Source organism: Melospiza melodia, chromosome 11, assembly GCF_035770615.1.
Source record: "Melospiza melodia melodia isolate bMelMel2 chromosome 11, bMelMel2.pri, whole genome shotgun sequence".
NCBI lineage: Eukaryota > Metazoa > Chordata > Aves > Passeriformes > Passerellidae > Melospiza > Melospiza melodia.
The window spans coordinates 14,847,399-14,872,089 of NC_086204.1; the positions used below are offsets into that span (position 1 = coordinate 14,847,399).

The 24,691-nt window shown below is 39.9% G+C and overlaps 2 protein-coding genes across 3 annotated transcripts in view; one reads left to right on the forward strand and one right to left on the reverse strand.

The window, feature by feature from the left end:
• The window catches only part of ABCA4 (ATP binding cassette subfamily A member 4), a 61,488-nt gene extending 59,746 nt beyond the window's left edge, over positions 1–1,742 (forward strand). Inside the window, exon 49 of the mRNA XM_063165686.1 lies at positions 383–1,742. Within this exon, the coding sequence (XP_063021756.1) occupies positions 383–505 (123 nt within the window). The 3' untranslated portion in view covers positions 506–1,742. The remainder of the gene's footprint in view (positions 1–382) is intronic.
• Positions 1,719–24,615, reverse strand: LOC134423065 (very-long-chain enoyl-CoA reductase-like). 2 transcript variants are annotated; one of them, XM_063165687.1, is made up of 13 exons: positions 24,564–24,615; positions 15,208–15,258; positions 14,648–14,699; positions 14,276–14,320; positions 12,885–12,988; positions 10,696–10,811; positions 10,480–10,585; positions 6,286–6,358; positions 6,151–6,194; positions 4,715–4,772; positions 4,113–4,201; positions 3,073–3,118; positions 1,719–2,973 (listed from the first exon to the last, which is right to left on the reverse strand). In XM_063165687.1, the coding sequence occupies exons 1-13, from the start codon at positions 24,588–24,590 to the stop codon at positions 2,846–2,848; spliced, it is 939 nt and encodes a 312-aa protein (XP_063021757.1). In that variant the 5' UTR covers positions 24,591–24,615; the 3' UTR covers positions 1,719–2,845. The 2 variants fall into 2 exon arrangements, with proteins under 2 accessions (XP_063021757.1, XP_063021758.1); XM_063165688.1 differs by having other exon boundaries at positions 2,839–2,973; positions 3,073–3,198.
• Positions 24,616–24,691: the final 76 nt, after the last annotated feature.

Consider the following 24,691-nt stretch of genomic DNA (forward strand, 5'->3'; position numbering starts at 1 on the left):
GGTCCACATATGTAAAGCTGCTTTTGGTGGGATTGCTAGAGAGGCATTCCTGGCTGCCTTTCAGCTTCCTACTAAAATACTCTGTCTCCTCTTTCCTATCACAACCAAATTCGTGTTGTGCAAACCATGCAAACCTGGCTGAAGCCATTTCCTCCTTAAGAAAAAGTAGGATTTTACTTGCAAGCAAGTGCATCCAAAGGAAGGAAGTTGCAAGGAAGTTTATGAAAATAAAGGAGGAACTCATGATCTCAGCTGATAATGCAGTGTCTCAGTTCAGTTGATGTCTGTGGATTGCCCTTTCTGTCTGTTTCCTGCAGAGCAGTCATTCCACTAACTCCTCCCAGTTGAAGACATGGTGACATTTTCTGCTTTCCTCACACAGGTTTTTGTGAACTTTGCTAAACAGCAGATGGAGGATGAGGAAATTCCTTTGCATCCACGTGCAGCTGGAGCCAGCCGAGAAGCCAGGGTGTCCCCAGCTCTGCATCAGCAGGCAGTTGCATAGACTGCTCCTGCAGCCTCCAGGCTTAGTGTGTGCACAGTGCAGGCAGGCATGTGCCATACCAGAGCAGAGCAAGGGGAAAACGAAGGTTTGCACACTCAGTATTACACTGGTTTTTTTGCACCTTTCTGAGCACTGTGCTCTCAACAACAACAGCCCTAGCAACAGCCAACTTCTACTGCTCTACCAGTAACACTACATGCTGAGAGTGTCAAAGGAAAGGCAGGTCCTTGCTATAGAATAAAATCTTCCTCTAACGTAAAGTCCATCATAAGATACAAGAAGAGGAGTCTCATTCCTCCTTGTTGACATATAAATAACATCAAAGATGGATTCTCTAGCTGGTACTTTCAGGCTGGCGGGTTTTTCTTCTTTAACCCTTACGCTAACTGCTGCGAGTCAGCAGACAGATCCCAAGGCTGAGAGCACTGCCCAGCTCAGAAGCAGATTCCTGCTGTGCTGAGTGCACGGGACTGTCAAGGTCAGACAGTGCTGGCTGCTGGGGCTAGTCCTGGGAGATTGCTTCACTGTCTCACCAGGCTGCCAGTGAAAACAGACGGTTGTCTCAGCAAGAATGGAAAGAATTAATTCAGAGCTCAGACCCAGACAAGAAACTTGCTCTTAAAAAAATATTAATTAAAATGATCTCATACTTATCTTCAAGTTGCCTCAAAGAGAGGCCAAATGTCAAAATGAAGATTAAAAAGAAAGAGAGTATGACCAAATCTGCCAAAAGTTTTGTTTTCTTGCAGAGACATGGAAAGGTCTCTTTGTTACTAAACAGGATCAATTTTTTCTTCTTTCCTGCAACTGGACATTAAGTGGGCGCAAGGTGTGAATAGGGTATGTGCTTTCTACCTCCTCAGAAGGAAAACTTCAACCTGCTTGTACTCCACACTGCACTCAGTGGGAAATCATTTGACATTTAGTTCTTTTTTTCTGGTTAACAGTTTAACTAGTGGAAAAACAACACTGAAAACAAATTCATAATGATGTATTGCTTCAGTTATCTATCATATCTAACAATTTCTAAGAAATCTTCTCTGTGTTATACAGAATTAAAATCTGGGTCGTGTTTTTTGCTTTGAAAGATAGTTTTCTTCAATTGATGTAGATTTTTTTTATGAGGACACTCTTGCTTTTTACTATACAAAATATTATGAAACTTCAGCAACCAGCTGTAGCCTTCTCTTTTTGCCATCATTATTTCCACTGGTTTTAAAATAGATTTTATTGCATATTTCACCCTTACAAATAGTTGCAAAAATCTTTCTATACATCTATTATAGATAAATAAATTAATTATGAAACAAAACAGTATCTATGCATTCTCTTCATATTCTCAAATAGCTTCTTTAAAATGTCATTCAGATAGATTTCAATAGCCTTTTTAAACTAGATTTACACAAACCCCAACTAAGTCCCACAGAACATCCTGTGACAAAGTAAACACAGGAAGTCCAAAATGAAGCTGATTTTTCTCCCTGGCTCCAAAAATAGGAGGAGCGTTCCAAGGACTAGCAATCACTTCATGTATTTACAAAGTGTATTAAAAACTACTGAGAGAAGCCTGATGTAAAATGCTAGGTAAAAGGTCAATTAAGGAGATGTTATATCAAAACAGGCCAGATATCAAAGATATGGCATAGGTTAGATTGCTTCTGAATCTTATTTACTAGTATGCAACTACTAATGAAGAAGACCAAAAACAAACAAAAAACCCCAGCATAGGATATTACATTCACAAATACTATGAACATTTCTTATTTAAGATTCTTTTGGCAAATTAGGTGTTAGACCCAAATCAGGTTTTTGAGATATGGCCTATTTCTTTATTCCAGGAACCCTTAATATTCTTTGGTAATGTTATCTGTTACAAAGCCTCCAGGCAGCACACACTCTTCAAGTCAAAGAAGGCAGATCATGCCACTGTCCTGAGGCCAGCTGGCCCTGCTGGCTGAACTGAGCTCTGTAGTTAACTGGTGTGTCCTCCTTCCAGAGTGCTTCTGTCTTGCAGAATCCCACTGCTAAATTTGAGCTGCTCTTCAGCAGAGACTTCTCAGGATCTCTGATCCATCAATCTAAACAGACTTGTACAGGTTACAGTGAGCTGCAGGGACTTTTTCTTTGCAACTGTGCAATGAAGCCTTATCTTTTAAGGTGCTTCTGAGTTGAGAATTCTTGAAGGTAAGGAAGTGTAGCTTTCAAGTGCATACAATTTCCCTTAGCAGTGGAGATTCAACATGCACCAAAATCCTTTTAATTAATTCATTTATTTGGCAGGATATTTATGAGGTTTTCTTCTTGAAGTTCTGTGCAATATTCAAATTGAGCCTTCTTTTCTTACAACAAAAAGGGAATAATTGGCATTCTATGACTTGGATAATCCTTGAATTCTCTTAAGTAGGTGCAGTGTTTATCCTTTGCCCAGACTGTCATCTGAATGAAGCAAAGCAAGGTGAACAGTCCCACTGGAAGGAAGGGAAAAACATATTTATTTCATTATCAGATTAAAAACATGCTCTTGCTGCTGACATCACTTCAGGTTGAAGTACCAAAACATTACTCACCTGGAACACACTGAGTCATGATAGTGAAACTGATCCAGGTCCCCACCTGTTTTGGCCAAGGAAATTGAAAATATTTCTGGTGACAGCATTTGCATTTATGTCTCTATTGATCAAAATAACCTTGTCCTAGTATAAGTAAATAAAAAAATCAAGGTCAGCCAGATCAATTTCTGTTGTTAATGACCTTTAGTTAAAAAGGTGAACAGTGCCTTATTATCCCAAAAAATCCTTCACATATGCTTCCACAGCTATTACAATGACAAACTTTAAAGCATTAAAACAGTGTCCTTCCTGTTTCTCTGCCTAATTTGTATTCATCAGACCTGCATCACTCTTAGCAATGGCAACTTTCTATAGTCCAAGGCCCAATGCTGTTCTCAATAACATCTGTTGATCTCCACTAAACTTCAAACCTGACACTGTCCTTCTGTGCAAGAGTGAATGTTACACTGAGTTGCACTGACTTTATCTGCTTCTGAACTCAGTCAGGAGTTAGCTCCTTATTAAGGAATATGAAATGATAAACTGATTCAAGTTTCTAAAGCAGTCACCACCAACACAAGTGATTGCATAACTTAAAATGGGGAAGACGACTTTGGCTCATTTTCTCTATCACAATATCTTATATTTGTCTGACCACTATCTTCCTGCCTGCAGTGATATTTCTAGGCTCTTACATTATAAATCCACCAGACATCTCCATCTCTCATTGCAACACGTGTTCAGTGACAATCTCCCTGTTCCTGGCTGCAGAATTTGTCCTGCTTTACAGTGCATATCTTGTCTAGCAGTCCCCTAGAAGCACTGACCCAGGGTCAGGGCTGTCTGTGTAAGGTTAGTCACATCAGTACTGACCCAAGGGAGGGGAGGAAGAGCAGACAAATTCTTGTCCACAACCTGATTTCATGGGGTTTAGGGAAGGAGGGGAAATGTACTGAGCTGAATGGTTTCAGGGGTTTCTTCCATGTAAAACATTCTAAAAGAAACAAAAATGTTTTCAGCGAAACTAAAATCTAAACATCTTGTTTGAAAATACATACCTCGTATGTATAGTTTGGGCAAGATACAAAGAAAAACAGCCATGTGAAAGGATTCTTTGTTGGATATGGGATCTTACAGGTTTTGGATCCTATAGATTAGAAAACAAATCACAAAATATTCATATTCCTAAATATATTGTTTTCTGTAAAGACAACCCAGCTCTGCCTACTTCTGTGTCTCATGACTGTCAGAGGGACAAACAGGATGTGGGAAGAGAGGATGTCCTCTGGACTCACAAGAGGAGTGGGGAGTGGAATACCTGTGAGGGAACTTTCCCTTGCTCACCAAAGCATGGTTTGTAGCAGCATTGTTTCCTTTTGCACTGGCAGTATAACCAATGTAACTGCTCCCAACACAACCCAGCCCAAACAGTAAAGATTGTAGTAAGTTAAGAAATGTTGTTCAACAGTCTGATGTCAGAGTCCTTGCACTGTCTGATTTCCCTTAGAATCCAATCTTTACAGTGCTGAGCAACCTGTGCTCCCACAGCAGTCAGCTGACAGCATCAACACCCCCCAGCATCAGGTCTTTCCTGAAGCAGAGCAACTGAAGGAAGTACTGAATGGCTGCACAAAACTGAAAATGATGACGCAGTTTTTACCATTTCTCCGGAGGTCACTGAGTGCAACGTGAATGGAAAAATTTCCAGCTTCACACAGCTGCAAGAAAAAGTATGACAGAGTTAAAAATGTTCTTCCCTTCTATTTGTTTTTCTTCCTTTAATTCCTGTTATTTCCTGGGGTTCTTTAAAATATTTAAGAAAAGGAAAATAATCTATTATTAACACAATAAATATCCTTAACTAAGACTACTGACAGAAGGATGAAACATCTCAATTCAAATATGAGTCCACATTATATTCTGTTATATCTTTATGATATTTTTAAAAAACTGTGGACTCCATGTCCAAAGTATCAAGTTTATTACTTACATAATCCCCTTGAAATCTAAATAAAGCACAGGGGATAGAAGTGAACTTGGGGGATACTTGCTTTATTTTTTTTGATTATTCTTATGCCTTTAAAAACATCAAAAAACTTATTTGCATAGTCTTGGTTTCTCAAAAATTATTCAAATTCCAAAAAGGATACAGTTTGGTCTCTAAGTAAGTTTTCTTCTCTAGAGTATAATTGATATGAGTCATGAAATATAACTAACCCAGCTTCCTTCACTGGATTTAAAGCATGCTGCTCCAATCAATTATGAAGAGAGTGTATTGAAATGACCCATTTATATGATTATGGACACTTTCCAGTGTCTGCAATGCATAACTATTAGCAAATGACTAGTGGTCAGAGCTCCTGAGTTTATTCCCAGCTCTATGCTTTCTGTTATGGAGTTTCTCAATAAAATGTGAATAGATTATGACCTCACAGAATTTTCATCTTGGGAAGCTGCTTTGGGATCCTGCAGTCACTGATGATTAATTTGTCAAAGCAAGTGAGTAGCTGATGTTCTGAACAAGTTACACATACATAGGAAAAGTCTTTGTATGGAGGTACATCTTATTGGCTACACTGACTTTGCTTCTGCATGTATGAAGTGTTCCTAGGAATTGTGAGAATGAACAGTGACTGAAGAATTTTGAATCATAAAGAAAGCTATAAACAGGTTTTGAAGCTCAGCAAATTGAAATTTTATCAGTGGAAATTATCAGCAACATACTCTCTTAGTTCTCTGGCCAGTTCTCTGAGATTTATGATCTGTTGTGATTTTTAACGCTCAATAAACAGTTCACAAAACAAACTCACTGGCTTTTAAACACAAGGTCACAAACTTTTAAAGATTATGAGAGATCATCCCAACAGATCAATATCCTATTCTTGGAATGGACATTGAATCAAAATATTCCTTTGTACAAAATCATATTAAAAACCAACAGATTTGTCTGTTTTGCATGCAAGTGGTTAGCTTTAGCAGTATGTCCCAAATGTCCTAGTCCTAAGTATCTGTTTATCCTATTCAGTCCTCCACTTATATGACAAAAGAATCAAGGCAAGATATTTTAGCATTTTATAGAAAAAGCAAGAAACCTACCAGAAACATGATCACAGCAAAATTTATCTGTTTTTTCCCATAAGCTATTAAAAAAAGAGTTTGCATGTCATTAGTACTAGTACAGGAAGTACATACATAAATACTTAAAACATTGAGGGCTGTTTTGCTACTTACAAGGAGGAGTGTAAAGAGGATGATTGATGTAATATGCAAGCCAAGCTGCAAATCCCCAGTAATATAAGCAGTTCTGAAAAATAAGCAATTTTTCTTTGTTTTAGTACAGTCTTTTAGCCCACTATTTGCTGCAAGGACTATTGATAATAATGGATCAGGACAATCCTTCAACTTGCTAATAATACAACAAGAAATGGCAGTACTAAGTGTGGTAGGTGGGAGCAGGTAACAGGAAATAAGAAAGGAAATGGTACTAATAGAGTTTAGATTTCCTCTAAAATATCTTGGAGCTCTTAAATTTATAAACAGTTTTAGAAAGTATGATCATATGACTGAAAACAAAATTATCTTGTCTGGCAAGCCATTGGGCAAAGTTGAAGAGCATACAGACTGCACGTTAAAGAGAAACTTGTTTTGCTGACCCCTGAGACTGTAAGACCAGATTTGGGCACTGTCCTCTCTGCTGTACTTACTATTTTGCACTGCCCAATCTCCTGTACTCTTTTCCTTCACCCCATCAGTTTCTTTCTTTCCTATGCTTTAACTTTTCCTGCCTGATGCTTTCCTCTACACTTTCACTGTGATTTCTCTAGTTAGTCCCTTTTGCTGCTGTCCTTGTGTTTCTGCCGTGCAGTTTCCACTCTCTAAACTGATAATGAGCTGTCACTAATGGCTGTACTGCCACATTCCTCACCAATCTCAGTGCTTGTTCATAGGCTTCATCCATGAAAAAATTACTTACAATGACAACCTTTACCTCTTATTTGGCCTCCTTGGCCCTGCCTCCTGTGGGGTTTTTTCTGACAGTCATTGCTGCTTTGGTATCTTGGTGACATGCTATTTTCTCCCTCCTTATATATTTGTAGGTGGGAGGGAGGTCTTTTCTTGGGCCCTTCCTCTTCTTTGCTCTGTGCTCTGACCTCTAGGTGCCATTCTCTTGCAGACAGACTTCAACCCTCAACAATTCAAACATTTGCCTCTCATCAGTTTAGTCTTCTTTTACCCAACCTAGTGCCTCAGTTTTTGATGTATTTGGGTATGTTTGTTTATCACCTGGACTTCAGCAAGATCACAACTGAGCTCTTTATCTTTCTTTTCTTTGCCTTATCTTTCCTTGCATCCTATATTCAATTTTAAGCAAAACTCTGATCCTCTTAGTCTTCCTGGTCTTCTTTCTTTTTCTTGGCCTTCCAAATAGGTTCCTATACCTTAGACATTCCTAGGTGTTTCTGCTTTCTCCTTCACCACTTCCTTTCCTGCTCATGCAGGCAAAAATCCCACCCAAGGCTCTCCCGCCTGGTTTAACTTTTTTTGTTTTGCTTTGAATTTTGCAGTCTTTTCCCCCTGTATATACCAGAACTGCATTTCTAGCAATAATACCCTGGAAAAGTGATTACCTCAGCGTCTCCAACCTGCACTACCTGACTGCAGTGTCTGATGGTGCATTTTTCTGAAAATGCTGGTGCCCCCTCATCTGCTGCAAGCAGCTGTATCAAACATTCAGTTGCATTTCCATTTTTTTCTCAGGATTAATTGAACCACTGCAGTGTCCAGAGACCTCAGGCAAAATGGATACCCTTTTGGGTGTGATGTAATACAAGCACTTAGTATGTCCTTGTAATGAGATTGTGTAAGAGATAACTGATGTAAAAGAGCAAATTATTAACAAGTAATTACAAATCAGGTGGGATGAATGAGCAGAAAAAATAGCTTCCCTGTGATGACTTCCTTTGCCCCCAGGAAATGCAGCAGAACCAAGAGAATGATTCCAGTGAGGAACAGTATAGGTAGTGTCTTATCCATAAACTACTGTTTCCTCCCTAAATTAGCTTCTTCAACAGACACAAACTACTGACTGCTGTACAAACTTAGATGGAAACAGTTTCTTGTAATCTTGGAATGGCATCTTCAAGAAAACCTTCTCCTAGCTTCAAGGCTTGGCACAGGATGGAACATATGGCAATGGATTTCAGTGAAGTAGAATTAAAAAATGAATTATCATGGCTCAGTCCCCAACAATACATGTTCTAATTGAACTGAACAAGTGCTAATCACCCAAAGAACATGATTTGCTGCAAGACTATTCCTTGGTTATAAGAAAAGAAACTTCAAGATGAGTGGGGTCTATCACTGCTAAGGACCTTTACAGTAATACTGGTAAATGTCCAGCTGCCATTGAATCCATATTTCTCATACAAACGCCTCCAGTGAGGTTCAAATAGGAACATGCAGACTTCATAAACCCACTTGGAGAAAAGAAAGAGTTTCTATGAATCCTGAATAATAAAGCTTTACAACAGTCTCTTATAATGCTGCAGGTCAAGTTCAGATATTGCAGGGATCCCAGAAATAAATTATTCCTAAGTTTCCAAACTTACAGTTAGGACTTTCATCTTCTCCACTGCAACTGACAATCCATAGTTCTTAATATCCTGCCTATGTTTACTCATGACCAGCATGTACCCTTCTGTTTGTCTTCTTATATTGTCTAAATAAATACTATTTAAATACTTTAAATAATATTTATTTAGATCTAATGTTCTCTTTCCTCCAGATGTTTTTCTACAAAGTGATGATATCCCTTCCTTTTACTCACAAAAATGTTCATGGGCAAAGAAAGACCATATAAGACCAATCATAAGGCTAATCTTGGAGGAATTCTTCTGGTACTTCCCTATTATTAAAGGTCTGACTGATCCTTTTTTGGCACAGCCATAATTATCTTTCTTTCAATTAGTTCTTTATCACCACACAATTTTTGTATTAATGCCTATTTTATTCACCCTAAGGAGTTGTTTACTAGGTCCAGATAAATCAGGTATTCTACCTTTCCAATGCCTAGAAAAATCATGTCTTAGAAAAAATTATACTATGTTAGTATGCTCTGCTTTTGGTGAGGCTGCTGCACTGTAGGGAGTAATTTATTCCTAGTTCCATTTGGGAAAAAGGGATGAAAATCCCATCTCTCATCAATTCCCATCTCAGATTTCTGCTTATTGAGGTTGAAGTATCTCCTGTAGCCCATAGCATTCCACTGCACTTAGGAGAGAAGCTATCTATATCTGCTGTGTATGTGATCAAACCCTGAAAGTAAGAAGCCTTGTCTACCACTTCTATGTGATGGAAAAATGGGAAAAAAAAGATGTGATGTTTTTCACACTGGCAGAATTTTGGAGTAATACCACCAAGGCCAATGAAATTATAAAAGCAAATGAAACCCAAGCACTGCTAAACAGCTACTGTTGTGTCAAGAACAAGAGATCTGCAAGATCTGTTGTGTCAAGAATGAGATCTGTGAACCTTTTAACAACTCTTGCTGCAGGAAGCCAAATAAATTTTGAGGGAGGATTCTTTTGGAGGGTCACTGCCCCACTACAGACCCTCCTTTCCTGAAAGCTATCACCCAAAGGACCAGGGCCACTGGATAGCTGTAAGGAGTTGGCCACAAGGTAGAGCTTCAGCTGCTACAAGGATCACTGCCATAGTGCAAATTGCAAGGAACTGCCTAAATCCCAAATGCTTTTCCAGCTGATAATCTCTTGTCTTCCTTAGAGTAAGTTGTACTTTTGATTACTGGTGTGTTCTCTTTTACAAACATTTATAAAATGATTATGCATAACCATGCAGTCACTGTACTACTTCTCAGACACCCAGGGAACAGACTCTGCACCCCAAGAGCTGCCCTGTGCCACAGCAGCACTGGTGACATCAGGGAATGCTCCTGTGGAGAAGAAAATGCAGAACAACTGAGCTGCTTTGCTCTGGATCCAAGGTAAATTAACAGTTCCTTAACAACAAAGAGAATTTTAGGGGCAAAGCAGATATAAAATGACTGTTACAAAAATAGATTTTTTTTTAAAAGAAAGCAGCTCTCTCACCATTGTGCCTGCCTGTACTACCTTTAAAGTTAACTTGTTACTAAAACATTCACACCCAAGGATCTCACTGAGTGAAGGTTTAAAATTTTAAAAAGTAATGAGACTTCTATAATATTAGTAACAGTATGACAGCATATGGATTATACGATAGTGACATTAGGAAATCTTCTGAAAGAAGTTGGGGCAGCTTTATGGGTGAGATATGCTGTGCATTACTACAAAAGCTACACAAAATGTCTCTGGTGCAGAGGCAGAGCATAGGCTGGCTAGGCTGGATTTATAAGGGCAGCTGTGGATAGACTCTGGCACAATTTACCTTCACAATATTCCTCAGTGGCATAGTCCCACGGGAGAATCGATGAACAAATACTGTTTCAATCAACCTTTTGATGTAGTGGAAAGAATGGCAGATACATGCCAAGCTAGAAACAGCAAGACAAAAGCATTTAAGAGTGCTTAAAAAAGCCATGTGTGGCAAGACATTTGGAATAAGACTACAAGAAATACTGCTCAAGCCTGCAAACAGACTTACTTAACTACTGGGTGTGGACTTGATGTAAACCTCTCATCCAGTCCATAGACAAAATTCATGCGGAAATAAAACACAAAATAGATGAACAATGGACCTGTATATTCTATCAAAAATACCTGCAAAAAGAGAGAAAATCATTAGACAGCTGAATTAGATGATGGTTTTGCTTTGGTCTCTTTGTGACAACTAATGCAGTGGGATAAACACCTCCACACATCCAGGATGGCATTAAGAGAGGCAGGGAGGTAGTAGAAGGTTTGGCTATGAAACTGGTAGCCATGCACTTAAATATTTTGCAATTATTTGCCTCAGTTGCATTCAAACAGCCATTGCCAGTGCAGCAGACACAGTATGGGTATGAAAAGATAACAATGGCAGCCCAGAGATCATGACAAATATGCATGCATGTTACATTTATGCAGCTCTCACCCTTCTCTTGCACTCAAAAGCTGTTGCTTTATTTTGATTTAAAATGAAATTTGGTGAAGAATTTGTCTTGAGAAATAGGAGTTCTGCTTCTACTGAATGAATTTTGTTTAAACTCGAAACACAGCTTGTAAGTATTCACAGTGACCCCATCTGTGTGAACAGTTAGCACAGCAGTTGTCCTGGGAAACAATGATTTCATTCTATGTTCAAACAAGCTTTAATTGGAATACTAGAAGGAAAATAAAAAGAAAGGGGAAAAAAAGAGAGGAAACACCAGAGAAGCTATTTCTCTAACTTGAATTCATTCAGATAGGTGTGTATTTCTTAGGAATATCACTTTAAATTGAAGTTAACTTTGGACCAAATATTAACAGCTGAATTTTCCACCCATCTATAAGTGAGGAAAGTAGGTCCATACCTCACATACAGAGAAAGAAGAGACATTGATTGTACTTCTGTCACAAGCAAACAAACAAAAACCCAACAACTAAAGAAAGCAAACAAAAAAGAAAACCAAACAATCCCAGTTCTCTAATGTGTTTAGAGTTGTTTTGATACTCAGAAAAGTTGAGTTACTGACTTCTGTTATGATCAGCATTTTCTCTGGTGAAGATCAGGTTTGCTTGTAGATGGGAGGCTCATCTTTTTGATTTGATAATACTAAACTATTTGTTAGTTTATATTTGAATGAAGTAGCTTGAAGGGCAGGGAGAGCAAAAGATTACAAAATGGTAGAAGCCTGGGGTGACTCTGCCCTGTGATATTTTGGTGGATATTAATGCATGTGTGTCTTGAAGTCTACACTGCCATTAGAAGCCTTTGTCTGTCTTCCTGGGTTTTGAATTGAGTAATAGCTGCTTGATTTATCAGCATTGCATCCAAAGTAAAGATGTGAAGACTCAGTCTTGCAAAACATATTTGACTTTTAAAATTTTACCTCCTATTAATATTGTCTTTGCTATTTGTAATCAACACAGGGTTTTATTAATATCTCATAGCTAATAAATGGTAAATATGTTTTTAAATTATGAGGTACTTTTCACTTGACATCATGCTGTTTATTGGAACTAGTGTAATACTGTGCAGCAAGGACCTTCTAGAGAGTTAGAAGGGTCATTGGTCACCTCACTGCATAAACAGCAGCGATGTGTTGCCTGCCAAGTGAGTTATGATAAAATTTGCATTTGAGCTAAGACAGTAAATATGCAAGGTCTTTGTGGATTGCTGCCAATATTGCAGAAATTATCAACTGTCATTGGCCTGTCACTGGCATCCTGGGACACAGTCACATGCAGACAGCAACTAATCTTAATTTTATGCATTTTCTTGCTGAAGTCACTTCAGGTACTGACATGTGAAGTTGCTCCCATGCCTCTTTGTAGGACAAACTCAATGGAGTATAATCCTAATTTTGTCAGGAGTTACACAGGTCCGGTGGAGCAGATTGCCAAAGGCATTTGCATACCTAGTTCACAATGATTTTGCAATAGACATCCATTTGACAATCTGCATTTTAGTTCTGCAGAGCCAACCTACCCTGCAGCAGGTTTTCCACTGCTGCTCTCCCAGAGAACTGAATAGGCATTCAATCTGTTACTGCTTTCCCTGATTAAATGAACTGAAGCAATGAGGATTCATTGCCTGCATCCACTATCAGAACAGACATCATGCAGAAATATTGGAGAAAAACAAAAAGTGATGTAAGGATTAACTGTGGAAAACTAGCCATTGAAATGGCTCAGACTTGAAGCAGAGCTCACCGTAGTCCATCCTATCTGTGGCCCTAAATCTTTAAAGTATAAGGTAGCAGTTGTGCCAACAGGGAGGTGCTGCAGGATTTCTTCATCCCTCAGAGCCTTTCCTTCTGAGAAGGAAAGAAGTAATTACATCTTAGTGACATTCAAGTCCACTTGGGAAGCATACTAGCTTTATATGGTGCTTTATCTATGAGACACCTTGATGTGATGTGGGTTTATTAGAGTCTCATTAAACAGACCAAGAATATTTACGCTTAATTTTTATTTATCCCTGTAATCACATATAAGCCTGGGTCCTCTATTGACACCAAAACAGTTAAAAGAATTCCCAATCCTATGTGCCTGTCTAGTCTAGTAGACTTTCTTCATCACTGCCAACAGCAGGATTTGTTGATGGGGCGATGCCCTTTATGACAGTTCCCTGACCTCCTAGTCAGCTGCACCTCTCTCTCTCTTCTGCTTTTCTCATTGCTCATCATCAGACAAACAGAAGATAGGATAAGCTGTGTTTGGAAAACTCTCCTATAGAAATTTTCACTGCCTTTCTTTTCCCAAACAACCAGCTATGAGGTGATTCCACTGCACTTGAGCTTTTAATGCCTAGATTTGGAGGAACCTCCAAAGGCCAGCATTTTCTCATGTCAAGTCTCACTATGTAAATTCATAGAAGAATCTGACAAGGGAGACCTTGAAAGAAGGAAACAAGATACATCTGTTTTCCATGAACAGATTTTACACAATGAGCAAATCTTCACCAGCATACTTTTAAGGGATTGTTTAAACTTATCCTTAATGAAAGCAAAGGAAGAAAGTGTTATATTTTAGCTAAGATGAATTAACACAGTTTGGCAATTAGACTTTTGTGGACTCAGGCCATGTAAGAGGCTTCTAGTAGCAATACCTACAAGTGTATTAATGAAGTCAGCCAGCTGTCATCAGCTTTGTCAGCAATTGCTATGTCCACAGCAATGTGTTCTGCATTAGCTTCCCTCAAAAGAACTGTAATTCCCGCCTGAGAACAGAGGATTATGTGAATTGATAGCTCAAACTCACAGCCCTTTTTGGTGCTTCAGCTGAGCATCATCATGGAGATCATCTGACTGCAGCTAAGGGCAGTGAATATCTAGATCCTGTGCTGCCTCTCTGGAGAGCAACAGTGCTCAGTAGTTAGAAAGTGCATTGGAACAATGTGCAAACTCCTGATGTAATTACCAAGCACCAGGGTGTAACTATGTTTCCTTCCAAAGAATAATATTTGTTCTGGATTCTCTTCAGCTTTCACAGTGCTAATTATCATAGCTGGAAACAGATTCTTAAGAGCCAACACCCTTAAGTACACCTTTCCTGCCAGGGCCCTGCTCAGTTTAGTTACTGCAGACCTCACAAGTACTTACTTGGATCAAGTTTTATTGACTGCCTTGCTGGGTACCACCGAGGATCTGTAAGACCATACAGAGTTGTGTGATACACAATGTTCAGTTTAGATCACCCACTACTATAATGAACGCAATACAAGATGAGCTTTGTTTAAAGGTTTTTTTAAATATTTATTCGACACTAATATAGGTGATAATTATACAGCAGAAAAAAAAATACAAAGCTGTATCAGGATAGGATAAAATAATTTTACTGAAATCTCGCTGTGATCACATTCATGTGCAGGTTATCAGCATTATGTGTGCGTACATTATGTTTCAATTATTTAATTTTTTTCCCTTTCATGTACTGGATATTCTGATGTGAGCTGCTGCAGAAGTTATACTCACATAATTTATGGAACATCAATCTGATCTCTCTAATTGTAGCATTTGGTTCCACCTAGGCAACAAAAATATTGTAAATATAAGATGCATGTTTTGAATGACAACTACTAGGTGCAAGAGTATTAGGCCAAACAGAAATGTGACTTAGACAATGTAGCTGTTTTGTACAGGTGCCTAGCCTTGGCATGAAGGATTCAAAGAACTGACAGGAAAAAGGCAGGACAATTTTTGACACCTGTTTCAGAGGCAGCTTCTCTAGCAGTGATCAAGAGTTACTATTACAGGAGTGAAAATTTGATGGTTTCTGAGTACCAAACAACAGGCACCCTCTTAGTAAAGCAACTTAGTAAAGGACAACTGAAGTTGTCCTTTTTGCCCAAAAGCTCCTTCTGGAAAAGGGTTGAAATACACTGTAGTCAGTATGAAGCTTGCATAATCATTGCAAGTGGCCAAGGAAAGGCTACCAGAAGATTAAATACTCTTCATAAACACCATGTTTACTTCAGAAAAGTTAATAATTTCTTAAAAAGTCACCTAGTCTTTTAAGCAGATTTTTGTTTTACCTTATCTAGGAAGCATAGCTGTTTCTTTGTCTCCCAATCAAGGATTTCCACCTGAGAGGACACAAAAGGATAATTAATCATTATTGGCTAAATAATGTGTAAACTCAGCTGGTTCCCAAATTCACAATTTCCTGTGACTCTCAGAGTGGGACACCGTTTTTCTCTGATCTATGAATTGAGTTCAAAACCTTCTTGATGTTCTCAAGAGACAGTTTTAATCACCAGTTTCCAAAAGCACTCAACTTGGAAAAAAAAAAAAAGCCAAATGAATTGTCTTCTTGGATATATTCAGTAGCAGAAGTAGCTAGGTGTTTGATCAAAAAAGGTGATCTTGGGTATTTTCTTATGCTAGAACAAGTGGAAGAAGTAAGGGGTAGAGAAGTTTCACAGGAATCACTAAGGAACAGTACTTTTATGATTCATAAAATTAGAAAGAGCTTGAGAAAAAAATTAAATGTATATAGATGCATATAAGCAAATATTCTGAGTACATAAAGCTTGAAAATTATTGTGTATTATTTCAAAAATGTTTTAATTGTCAGGAGAGTGGAAAATATTGGTGGACATAATGAACAAATGCAGCTAAATACCTGGGCTTCACTTAAACATTTGTTAGAGGAATAGTCAGTGTCACTCTTGCCTCTTCAATCACTTGTTTTATAATTACATAATAGCATTTCATATTCCAAGCAGAGGTTTAGCTACAGCTCTGAAAAGAGCAGTTTATTTCCATGATCGAATGGCAGTTTGGCAAAATGTTATGATTTGATCAACAGCCAAGCAGAAAAGTCCCCAGACATTTCAAAGCCCAGTTGCAGCAACTCCCTAAACCTCATTGCAGTTGTTGGGGTTTTTATATAAACATCTAGAATTAATTATGTTTGGTATTAACTGGCCAAGAGAATGGATTAATATTAGACTTTAAATATGATTCCTCACTAAAAATAGGAGTCACAGTCCAGTATCTTTCTCAGAGGGTTGCTTTGAAGAGATCACTTGGTTGGAGTATCTTATTTCCTTGTTTCACTTGTCCCAAAGGGTTCTCTTCTGCCACAGCAATGGAGCACTTGAGCTCCAGTCCCACCTATCAAATCTGATCGCCACAAGGAACAGTAATGCCATGGTGGTTTCTGCCTGTGCACTGTAAGCTCTGACTGGGACACTGAGAGAGATAAGTGCTGTTCCTCCTTTGTGATACCTAACAAGTATCTGATGGATTGTTGGGATATGTTTTCCCTTGATTTTTTTATATTTAAAATAACCCATATTTACAGTTTTAATATCTGTTTGTGTGAAATCTCCATGGGAAAGCAAATGAAATGGATTCCTTTCCCAGAAGACTATTCTTGAAATACATTATTCTGACATTTGCAGTCCACAGAACAAGTACAAGGCAGAGAGGGGGCTGTACACCAGTTTTTTTTTTTCCCTTCTGATGCCAAGTTGCTACAAGGACTATTGAAACCTCTGGTGTATCTCAAAGCTCTTTTGTCCATGAATACCCTGCAGACTGCAGCAGTCCCTACACTTTTAGTAGTGTCCTTCTCATTCCATACCCAACCCAAATATATATATATATATATATATTTTATCAGAATCCCCCAGGCGCAGTTTTAATTTATGGCCTCCGGTGGTTGTATTTGAGAGATATTCTCCAGGTCAATTACAGTGGTTTAAATATCCTATTATCACTTATGGTATTTTAGCCTGGTTATTATTGCTAGGCACAAGACCAGACTGAAAGTTACAGCATTTTTCTTTAGCTCTGTGGTTTTCATGGGAGTGGCTGTACAGAAATCTCTGTAGAATCAGTGTGTAAAACAAACAAATAAAGCTTGATTCCACTGTTATTTGGTTCTGTTCCAGCACAATTCTTTCAAATGCCAAACTGTCATACCTGCCTATACTGGTCCATGCAAATAGCTAAAGGAAGCCTATAGAGATGATGGATCCAGACTCTTCTTGGAAGCGCACAGAGATAATGGTGAGAGGGAATGTGTCTGGATAAAATAGGAGAAAATCCAGAGACAAGAAATTTTTTCACCATGAGCTAGGCAAAATATGAGAAGTTGCTTAGAGAGGATGTGGAATCTCCATTCTTGGGGACAGTTAAAGCTGGACTGGACAAGACCCAATGCCATTTGATCTGGCTGTATCTGCTTTGAGCAGGAGTTTTCATGATTTCCACAAGGCGCCTGCAACCTAAACTGCTCAATGTTTCTTTTTTCTTTTTTTTTTTCCCACTTCAAACATTTAATTTACTTTCAATTACTTTCAAGATCTAAGCAAATATCAAACATTCTTTTCCTTTGCAGAAAGATGGATGCCAGAACACAGCTTTAGATTCCACTTCAGTCCACAGCAAATTGTGCAGCAACAGAGTGAAAGCAAGGTGACTGTTTCCTCTATCACACCTCTCAGATTTATCAGAACATCCCCCAGTGTAGGTGTTCCCTGCAGAAGGAACAGAAAAGCCTGATCCAAAGCGAGAAACGTAGTTCCTGAACATCCTGGCCAATCCCATGAAGCACCCTAGCACTGAACACAATGTTTCCAGCCTTGAGGCACAGCACCAAGGCAGTTAATGCATTGGTTGGCAACAGTTTTCAGACACCCGGCAATCTGTTCTTGGAACACTTACTGATGGGTAGCATCTCTTTTAAACACAAATTGTTTGGCTCAGAGAATTTCAATTTCATTGTGTTTTCAAAGCATTTAGCACAATAGGACATCAACTGTTGGCCTGCATTAGTGCAGTAAGACTTACAGTCCATTTATTTGGTGAATTTTTAAAGATATTTTAAACTACAGCTTCTCTGAGACTACTTAGAGTAGAACTTAATCAATAGGCAGATTTGTGTAAGACCTTAAAAACTCTTTTGTAAGTGACTACAAATATATATCTTTGATTAGAAGACTAATTTCTTCAATTGCATAAGGATTAAAGATCAATAGTGTCATTAGTAAAAGAAAAAATCCTGATTATTAATGTTTAGAACAGGTTGAGGGTAAAGAATAATCAATACACAATATAAGTAGAGAAAAGTATATTCAGCTGTTAAATTTTTATTCAGAAAATAAAAAGGTAAAATAAAAGTATTCATCAGAGTAAAACAGCTGAGCAAAGTGTTTAAAAAGAGTTTTTAAGATGTAGTGTCTCTGTAATAGGATTACAAAAATATAGTTCACTTGAATTCCTGCAGTTTAAAGCCATAGCTAAAGTGCTAAAGGATCAACAGATCTTCAAAAATAATGTGACAACTATTACGGCAATACTGACACATTTATCCTGTCTGTGCATCTTGGAAGTTTAATTTGAAACCATTTGGAATCAGCAGATTGAGTAAACTTGAGTGAGACTTTATAAGCACTGACATAAGCATATATTGTATTGATTTATTTTGAAATTACTCAGTTAAAAAAAGTTTATTTCACAGTATAGGACCCAACCAGTCTGAGAAAGAGCAATGAGCAGAATGAATTCTCCCTAAACTTTCAGAATGCTTACATAAATCAGTTTATTTGAATTTTAAAAACCAATCTAGTGGTTGCCACAGTCCTAACTGTGGCAAACTGAATATTTCTAAACATTTTTCCTATAGAATTATTAATTTTCTCTATCTCCTTTGACTTTTCTGGTAGATTATGCTGTTCCTGAAGGGAGTAAGCATGCCTTAGTGTGATGTCACATTAGGGTATATCAAGAAGTTTTCTTCAAATCAAGATTTAAGCCAAAGGGAGATTGATGTAAGTGTACTTACACTGAAAATTCTGTTTGTGCTGCTGCTTTACAACTGACTCTCAGTCTGAAGCTTCTCTTGCACCAAAAGGTACAAACTGCAGCAGAGGATGGGTCTAAGGATCCATCTAGAATTGCTTTCTGAAACAGCCAGCAGCAGGTGACTCAGAAGAAGCAATAAAACAGGGCAAGAATGTAGTGACTGAGGGAAAGGGAAGACAAAGGGATTTTGATTCTCCTGCACCAGAAGTGCTGCCTATGTATTTAATAATTTTTCATGGATTTCTTTCTTCAACTAGTTTATGCATTTGCCTTTTAAACCTGTGTAAACAGTCCTGAGGCAGGGAGTCTCACAGCTTAGCCACATGCTATGGGATAAATTCCCAAACCAGAACCAAGCAAATGTTCACAAAGCAAAATTTCATCATCTTACCTGTGGAGTGCTGAGCCTTATTCTCTAAGCAGTCCAACTAAACAAATCCTTACCTCTGAAGCAATGGCTCATATTTCACAAGATTAGAATCTTATTGCATTATTTCATTGTGTATAAAGACATACAGTGATGCCTATACTCAAAGGGTTTTCTAAAATGAATTTTCACTTTTGTAGAATTTAGATGTCTAACAGGTTCACAAGAGATACTCTAGGTATTTACTCCTCAGCTTCCTACGTTCTGCTCTTCTGCAAGCCAGTGTTTGATCTGTGCTGACACTCATACTGCATTTTTATTTCTTCCACCTGTTTCTGATTTGCTAGTTAGACATGCTCTCATCTAAATCCCCAAGGATATTGATCCAGTAAGCATCTTTATCCCAAGGTCAGCACAATGCACAGCATTTAGATTCTTTCTGAATGAAACTAAACTGTCAGCAAAGGAGATGATCTAGTTCTTCATGCTTTACATGTAATAGTTAGACACACTGCCAGGAAGTGGGAAAATTGCTTTGGAATGTCTTTTGCCATTCCCCATTTCTCCCACAGGCAGACCACAGGCAGGAGAGGAATTCAGTGAAAAGGGCTGTCTCCTACCAAAGAGAAAGCCTGAATTTCTGTCTCTCTGGACTCCTTTTATCACTGCTCCCTTCCATTGTAATTCTGTTCAGTATTTCTCTACAGCAGATGCCTTCTGGGATACCACACAGCAAAGAGATAAGAGTTGAAGTAAACTTGGATACTCTGACCAAATTGTCCTATCTAACCTTGGAGCTGGGTGCCTACCCAAACACATTGCAAAACCCAAGTTGCTTTCTGGACCTGGGCCTAGGGATGCTAACAGCTAGATCTACAAATGCTCATCCTTCAGAAAGACATGGATTCATAATTGGCAGAGATAAAATGAGTCAGCATAAGAACAGTCAGGAAGGAAAAGGAAGGTCTATTCACTTGGGGTGGGAGGCTGATTTATTTTTCAAGAAAGGAAAAGTCATTAAGGCCTTTACAGTGAATTCTGGCTCTTGACAATCTATGAGAACTTTTCAGCTTTTACTACTATGAGATCTTGCAGGATACACAAGATGAAAAGGAACCTCCACCAGTTAATACTGACTCAGTGCATATTTACTTAGGCTGGCTAACACAGAGCTGCATGTTGCCAATTTCCCAGACATACTGAAAAGTCACATCATTCACTGAGTATCACTGTCACTATGAAGCACATTGGAGTGCCTCCATCTGAGAACCTGAGCCAGCTTTGACTCAACGCTAAGTAGACATCCAGGCTTTCCAACACCACAAGGAAAAGCACAGCCTTTTCCTTGTGCAAGAGAATATTCACTGCCTTGGGGCTTTAGTTTATGGTTGTTTTCTACAATGGCAACATGCAGGTAGAAGAGTTACACAAATTCTTTGTGAAATCACAATCATATCTTTGTATAAGCACTGTGTTTGCATTATCAAACTTCAGTATTTCTAGTTTCATTACTACTCATTGTGCATAATTTGCTGTAGGGATGTCAAAATGTACATACAGTGTATACTTTTGACATGGAATTGAAGAAATTGAAGAGGGTTTTTTTCTTTGTTTTTTACCTAGCAGCATCAAGGATGGGTCTGCTGCCTTTTGATAGCGCAGGAAGATTGGAAACCCTGGGAATTTTAGAGAGCTTATACAGACAGGTGAACTTACAAAACTGGTGGTTTGGTTTTTTTCTAAATACACTTCAAAGAAGCCCATTTTTTTCCTAATATAAGACTTATAATTTCAAATGTAGCCTTCAAATTCTGAGTAGCTCCAGGTACTTCCTACCAATGAATGATTTACTATCATCTTCTCCTATACAAAATTAAGTTTCTCTTCCAAGCTTCACAGAGGAAAAAAGGCAAATTGCTGTCTTCTAAGTAAAGTAGTACAACTGAATGTTGAAGTGTTGGTAAGTGTGGGAAAAAGTGGTGTTAAAAGAGTAAGGGATAATGTTTGCCCTGTCATCTCATCGCTTTCTATGATAATAATCTTTAGTGTTACTTGTGAAAACAGAGCAGATGTCTTCAAACAGCAGGGAAATTTTCAATTGTCCCTTTAAATGACTGTTCAAATATCTGATCTGTGGCCTTGTCTTTCTGGCAATTCTTGGAAGATACAGCATCTTGAAATGTTCTGCAGTTCTGCTTTTAGCACTTGCTGTCAGTGCTTTTACTTGCTGAGGCTTTAGACAGCATAGCTCTGAGAGGGAGCAGCCTTTGTAACAGGAGCTGTGACATCCCAGCCATGCCAGCCAGACAGCAGTCGCCACCCCCTTACATTCAGAGGGTTTTCATCACAGACAGAAGAGGGAGGGAACTTTAAATGCCAGCAAGGGGGGCCAGTATATTATTGCTTTTAGACTGTACTGCACATGTCAGCTCAATCTATCATCAGGGAGTGAAGATTCCAAAACATTTTTGGGTATTGCTGCTCACAAAAGGCACTTACCATCCAAACTAATTAAGGGAGCAAAAGTACAACTGTGGCTCTTGTGATACTAATTCTCTACAGTATGAATATATTTGTTCAAGGATCTTTCCTCTTGGAAGTCAGAACATCATACTATTTTCTTTACATGAAATGCTTTTGAAGACTAAACCTGTCAAGTAAAACGAAATAGTACAATTCATTAGTCTAACTTCAGAGCTCCACTGGAGACATTTATATCTGAGCACATCACATAGGCATCCCTCGTGTAGGGAAAGGAGGAAAAGAGGCACTGTTAGGATAAACAGTATCATAAGCTCTGAAACAAATCTCAAATAGGTCAGAAGAGTTGTTCTCTATGCAACTTAGAGAATTTAAGACTCCTAAAGAATATTAATCTAGATACAAGTCTCTGTCATACATCTCTCAGTCTGGAGTTGAATCTCCTCAAATTATCAGGTGCAGTATTTTCAAGTATATACATATTTATTTATAGTTGTCCTTGAGAAGCTTCTTCTGAACTATTAGTGATTAAAAAATGAGGTGAAATTAGAAACAAACCAACATCTGAAGTAAAGATGACAGTTTGGTGATTGTGAAGTGATTTGTGATTCTTATCAGGAAGCACCATAGAAGAACAGTAAAGAGTAAATGGTTTATAAATGCTTAGGGGAAAGTACAAATTTATACAGTTCCTCAAAGAGGGAACCCTAAAGTTTATAACAACAGTGGAAATTCTGCCTGGCCTCCCCAGGAACTACTGAGAGAAGTGGGATACTCACCTTCTCTCTTTACATAGCTCAGCTTTGAATGTGTGGTGGGGAAATGCAATTCAGGATTCAAAGTCAATGAATTTGTAACAGAAAACAAATCAGGGAGAACAGTGCAGAAAGCAATAGGGAACTGCATTGCTGGTGCTACTTAGGCAGTCTTTGTCCACATCCTGCCCCTGAGACAGCTCACACACGGGATGAGCTGGGCAAATCTCTTTCCACCCATTAACTGCTATAAAAAGAAAAGGACTAAGACATACAAGGCTGACATGTAAATTCATGAATCATGCTGAGTTTGATTTAGTATTGCTTAAACACGAGATCTTGATTTAGGATTCCAAAGACCTGGATCTCCTGCTATTGTCCTGCCTAGCAAGACTGAGCAGGTCATTCAACTTTTGTGTGTTTCCCCATCTGCAAAATCAGGTAACAATAACGATATCCGTGCTTTTGAGGTCTTCTAGTAACTAGTGCTCTTCAGGAGTTCAAGTAAGTCTAGGCAGAAGAGCAAACCTGAAGTCACTAAGGGCAATCAGAAGGGCAAACACATGTGCTTGCTCCTGCATTTGGATCTCACAACAGTTTGAGTTCTACCTCACTGTTAGAAATCCATGAGGCAGTAAAAGCTTGGTTGTTTTTCCTAAAACAATCCTGGGAAGTCAGCACTGCTGAGGAAAAAGCAGGTGCCTAGCTCACACCCAAAATAGCTATAGGCAGTTTATTTTGCTGAATTGTGATGTCTGGATCATTTTTATATCTTTGAAAAGTAAAACCTGAACTTTTAGGTCATGGTGAGTTACTAAAGGGGTAGATGATTTTCAGATTACTTTGGATTCTATTAGTGTTATAACAACAACTGATTTGTAATTTGCACGGGAGGAGGAACATTCCTCCCTGTGCATTTTTTTTAGGTAAGTCGTGATTGAGAAACCCAAGTATAAGCCTGCAGAAACACATTCAGGATTGCTGTAATTTAGCTTGTACATACCTGTTTTTGTAATACAAGCCGCTCTTTAGATTTTTTTGTATTAGCCAGCCTAACTAATTCTAGCAAAGAGTCGGTGTGGCTGTTTATGTAAGTGGATGAGATGTTACCCTTGAAGCTCCCCAGGTGCACCTTACTCTGCGCTTTCTGCGAGCACAAGGAGCTAGCTGATTGTACTAAACTCCGCCCGGCTGTTTTTCATTCCCCACTCAAGATCGAGCGCTCCGTGCTAGCAGAGGGCTCTTTCCTGTATCCGCCGGACACGGGCGCCGTCCTCTCGGCCAGGGCACCAACTGGCCCGCCGGTTCCCTGCCGCCGAGCCGAGCCGGCCCGGAGCGCTGCCGCCCGCGGCCACGCCTGCACCGGGCCGGAAGGCTGCGCGGGACGGCTGCCGGCGAGGGGCACAGCGGCTGGCCACGGGGTTTTCCGAGAAGTTGGGGACAGAAGATGCCGAGAACATTCCTCGCTCTCGCTCTCTCCGTAGGGCTGGGACGCGCTGCCAGAGCCGGCGCAGGCTGCCCGCGGTGCTGCCCTAGGCAGGACCCGCGAGAAGCCCAGAGCCATTGATCCGGCGCCTCCGCGCGCCGCCGGGAAGCCCGGGGATTCCCCCCGCCCCGCTCTCCGGGAACACCGGGGACGCGGGGATCGGGAACGACGAGGGGAACGTGCCCGGGGAAGGAGAGGACGGGGCGGGCGGCAGCCGCTTTTGCTGCCTCGCCCCAGTGAAACCCCCGGGGAGCAGCGTGCCCCTCCGGGCCCCTCTGCCCGGCTCCGGCGGCGGTCACTTCCCTCGGCAGAGTCGGGAGCGGCTGGCTCCGGCTCCCCGGCGCTTCAATGCAGATGGAGGGGGAAGAGAAAGGAGCCCGCCGGGATGCCGGGCAGCCCCGTCCACCGGCGGCAGGATGCTGCGAGACCTGGCCCGAGCTCGCCTCGCCTCGGCCGCCCCCCGCCCCCGGCGCCGCCCGCACCCACCTCGAAGAAGCCGGCTCTGCCGCCCATTCTGCGGGCACCCGCCGCGCCGCCCCCGCCGCCCGCGGCACCTTCCGCGGGGCCCCGCGCTGCGGCCAATCAGGCGGCGCCCGGACCCCCCGCCCCGCCCG

Excerpts from the sequence above, each read along its gene's own strand:
- LOC134423065 (XM_063165687.1), bottom strand. The coding sequence starts at position 24,590 with ATGGGCGGCAGAGCCGGCTTCTTCGAG. Across the intron at positions 6,195-6,285 it reads TCCTCTTTACACTCCTCCTT|CTTATGGGAAAAAACAGATA; the intron begins GTAAGTAGCAAA and ends TTTTTTTAATAG. Across the intron at positions 2,974-3,072 it reads CATGACTCAGTGTGTTCCAG|TGGGACTGTTCACCTTGCTT; the intron begins GTGAGTAATGTT and ends CCTTCCTTCCAG.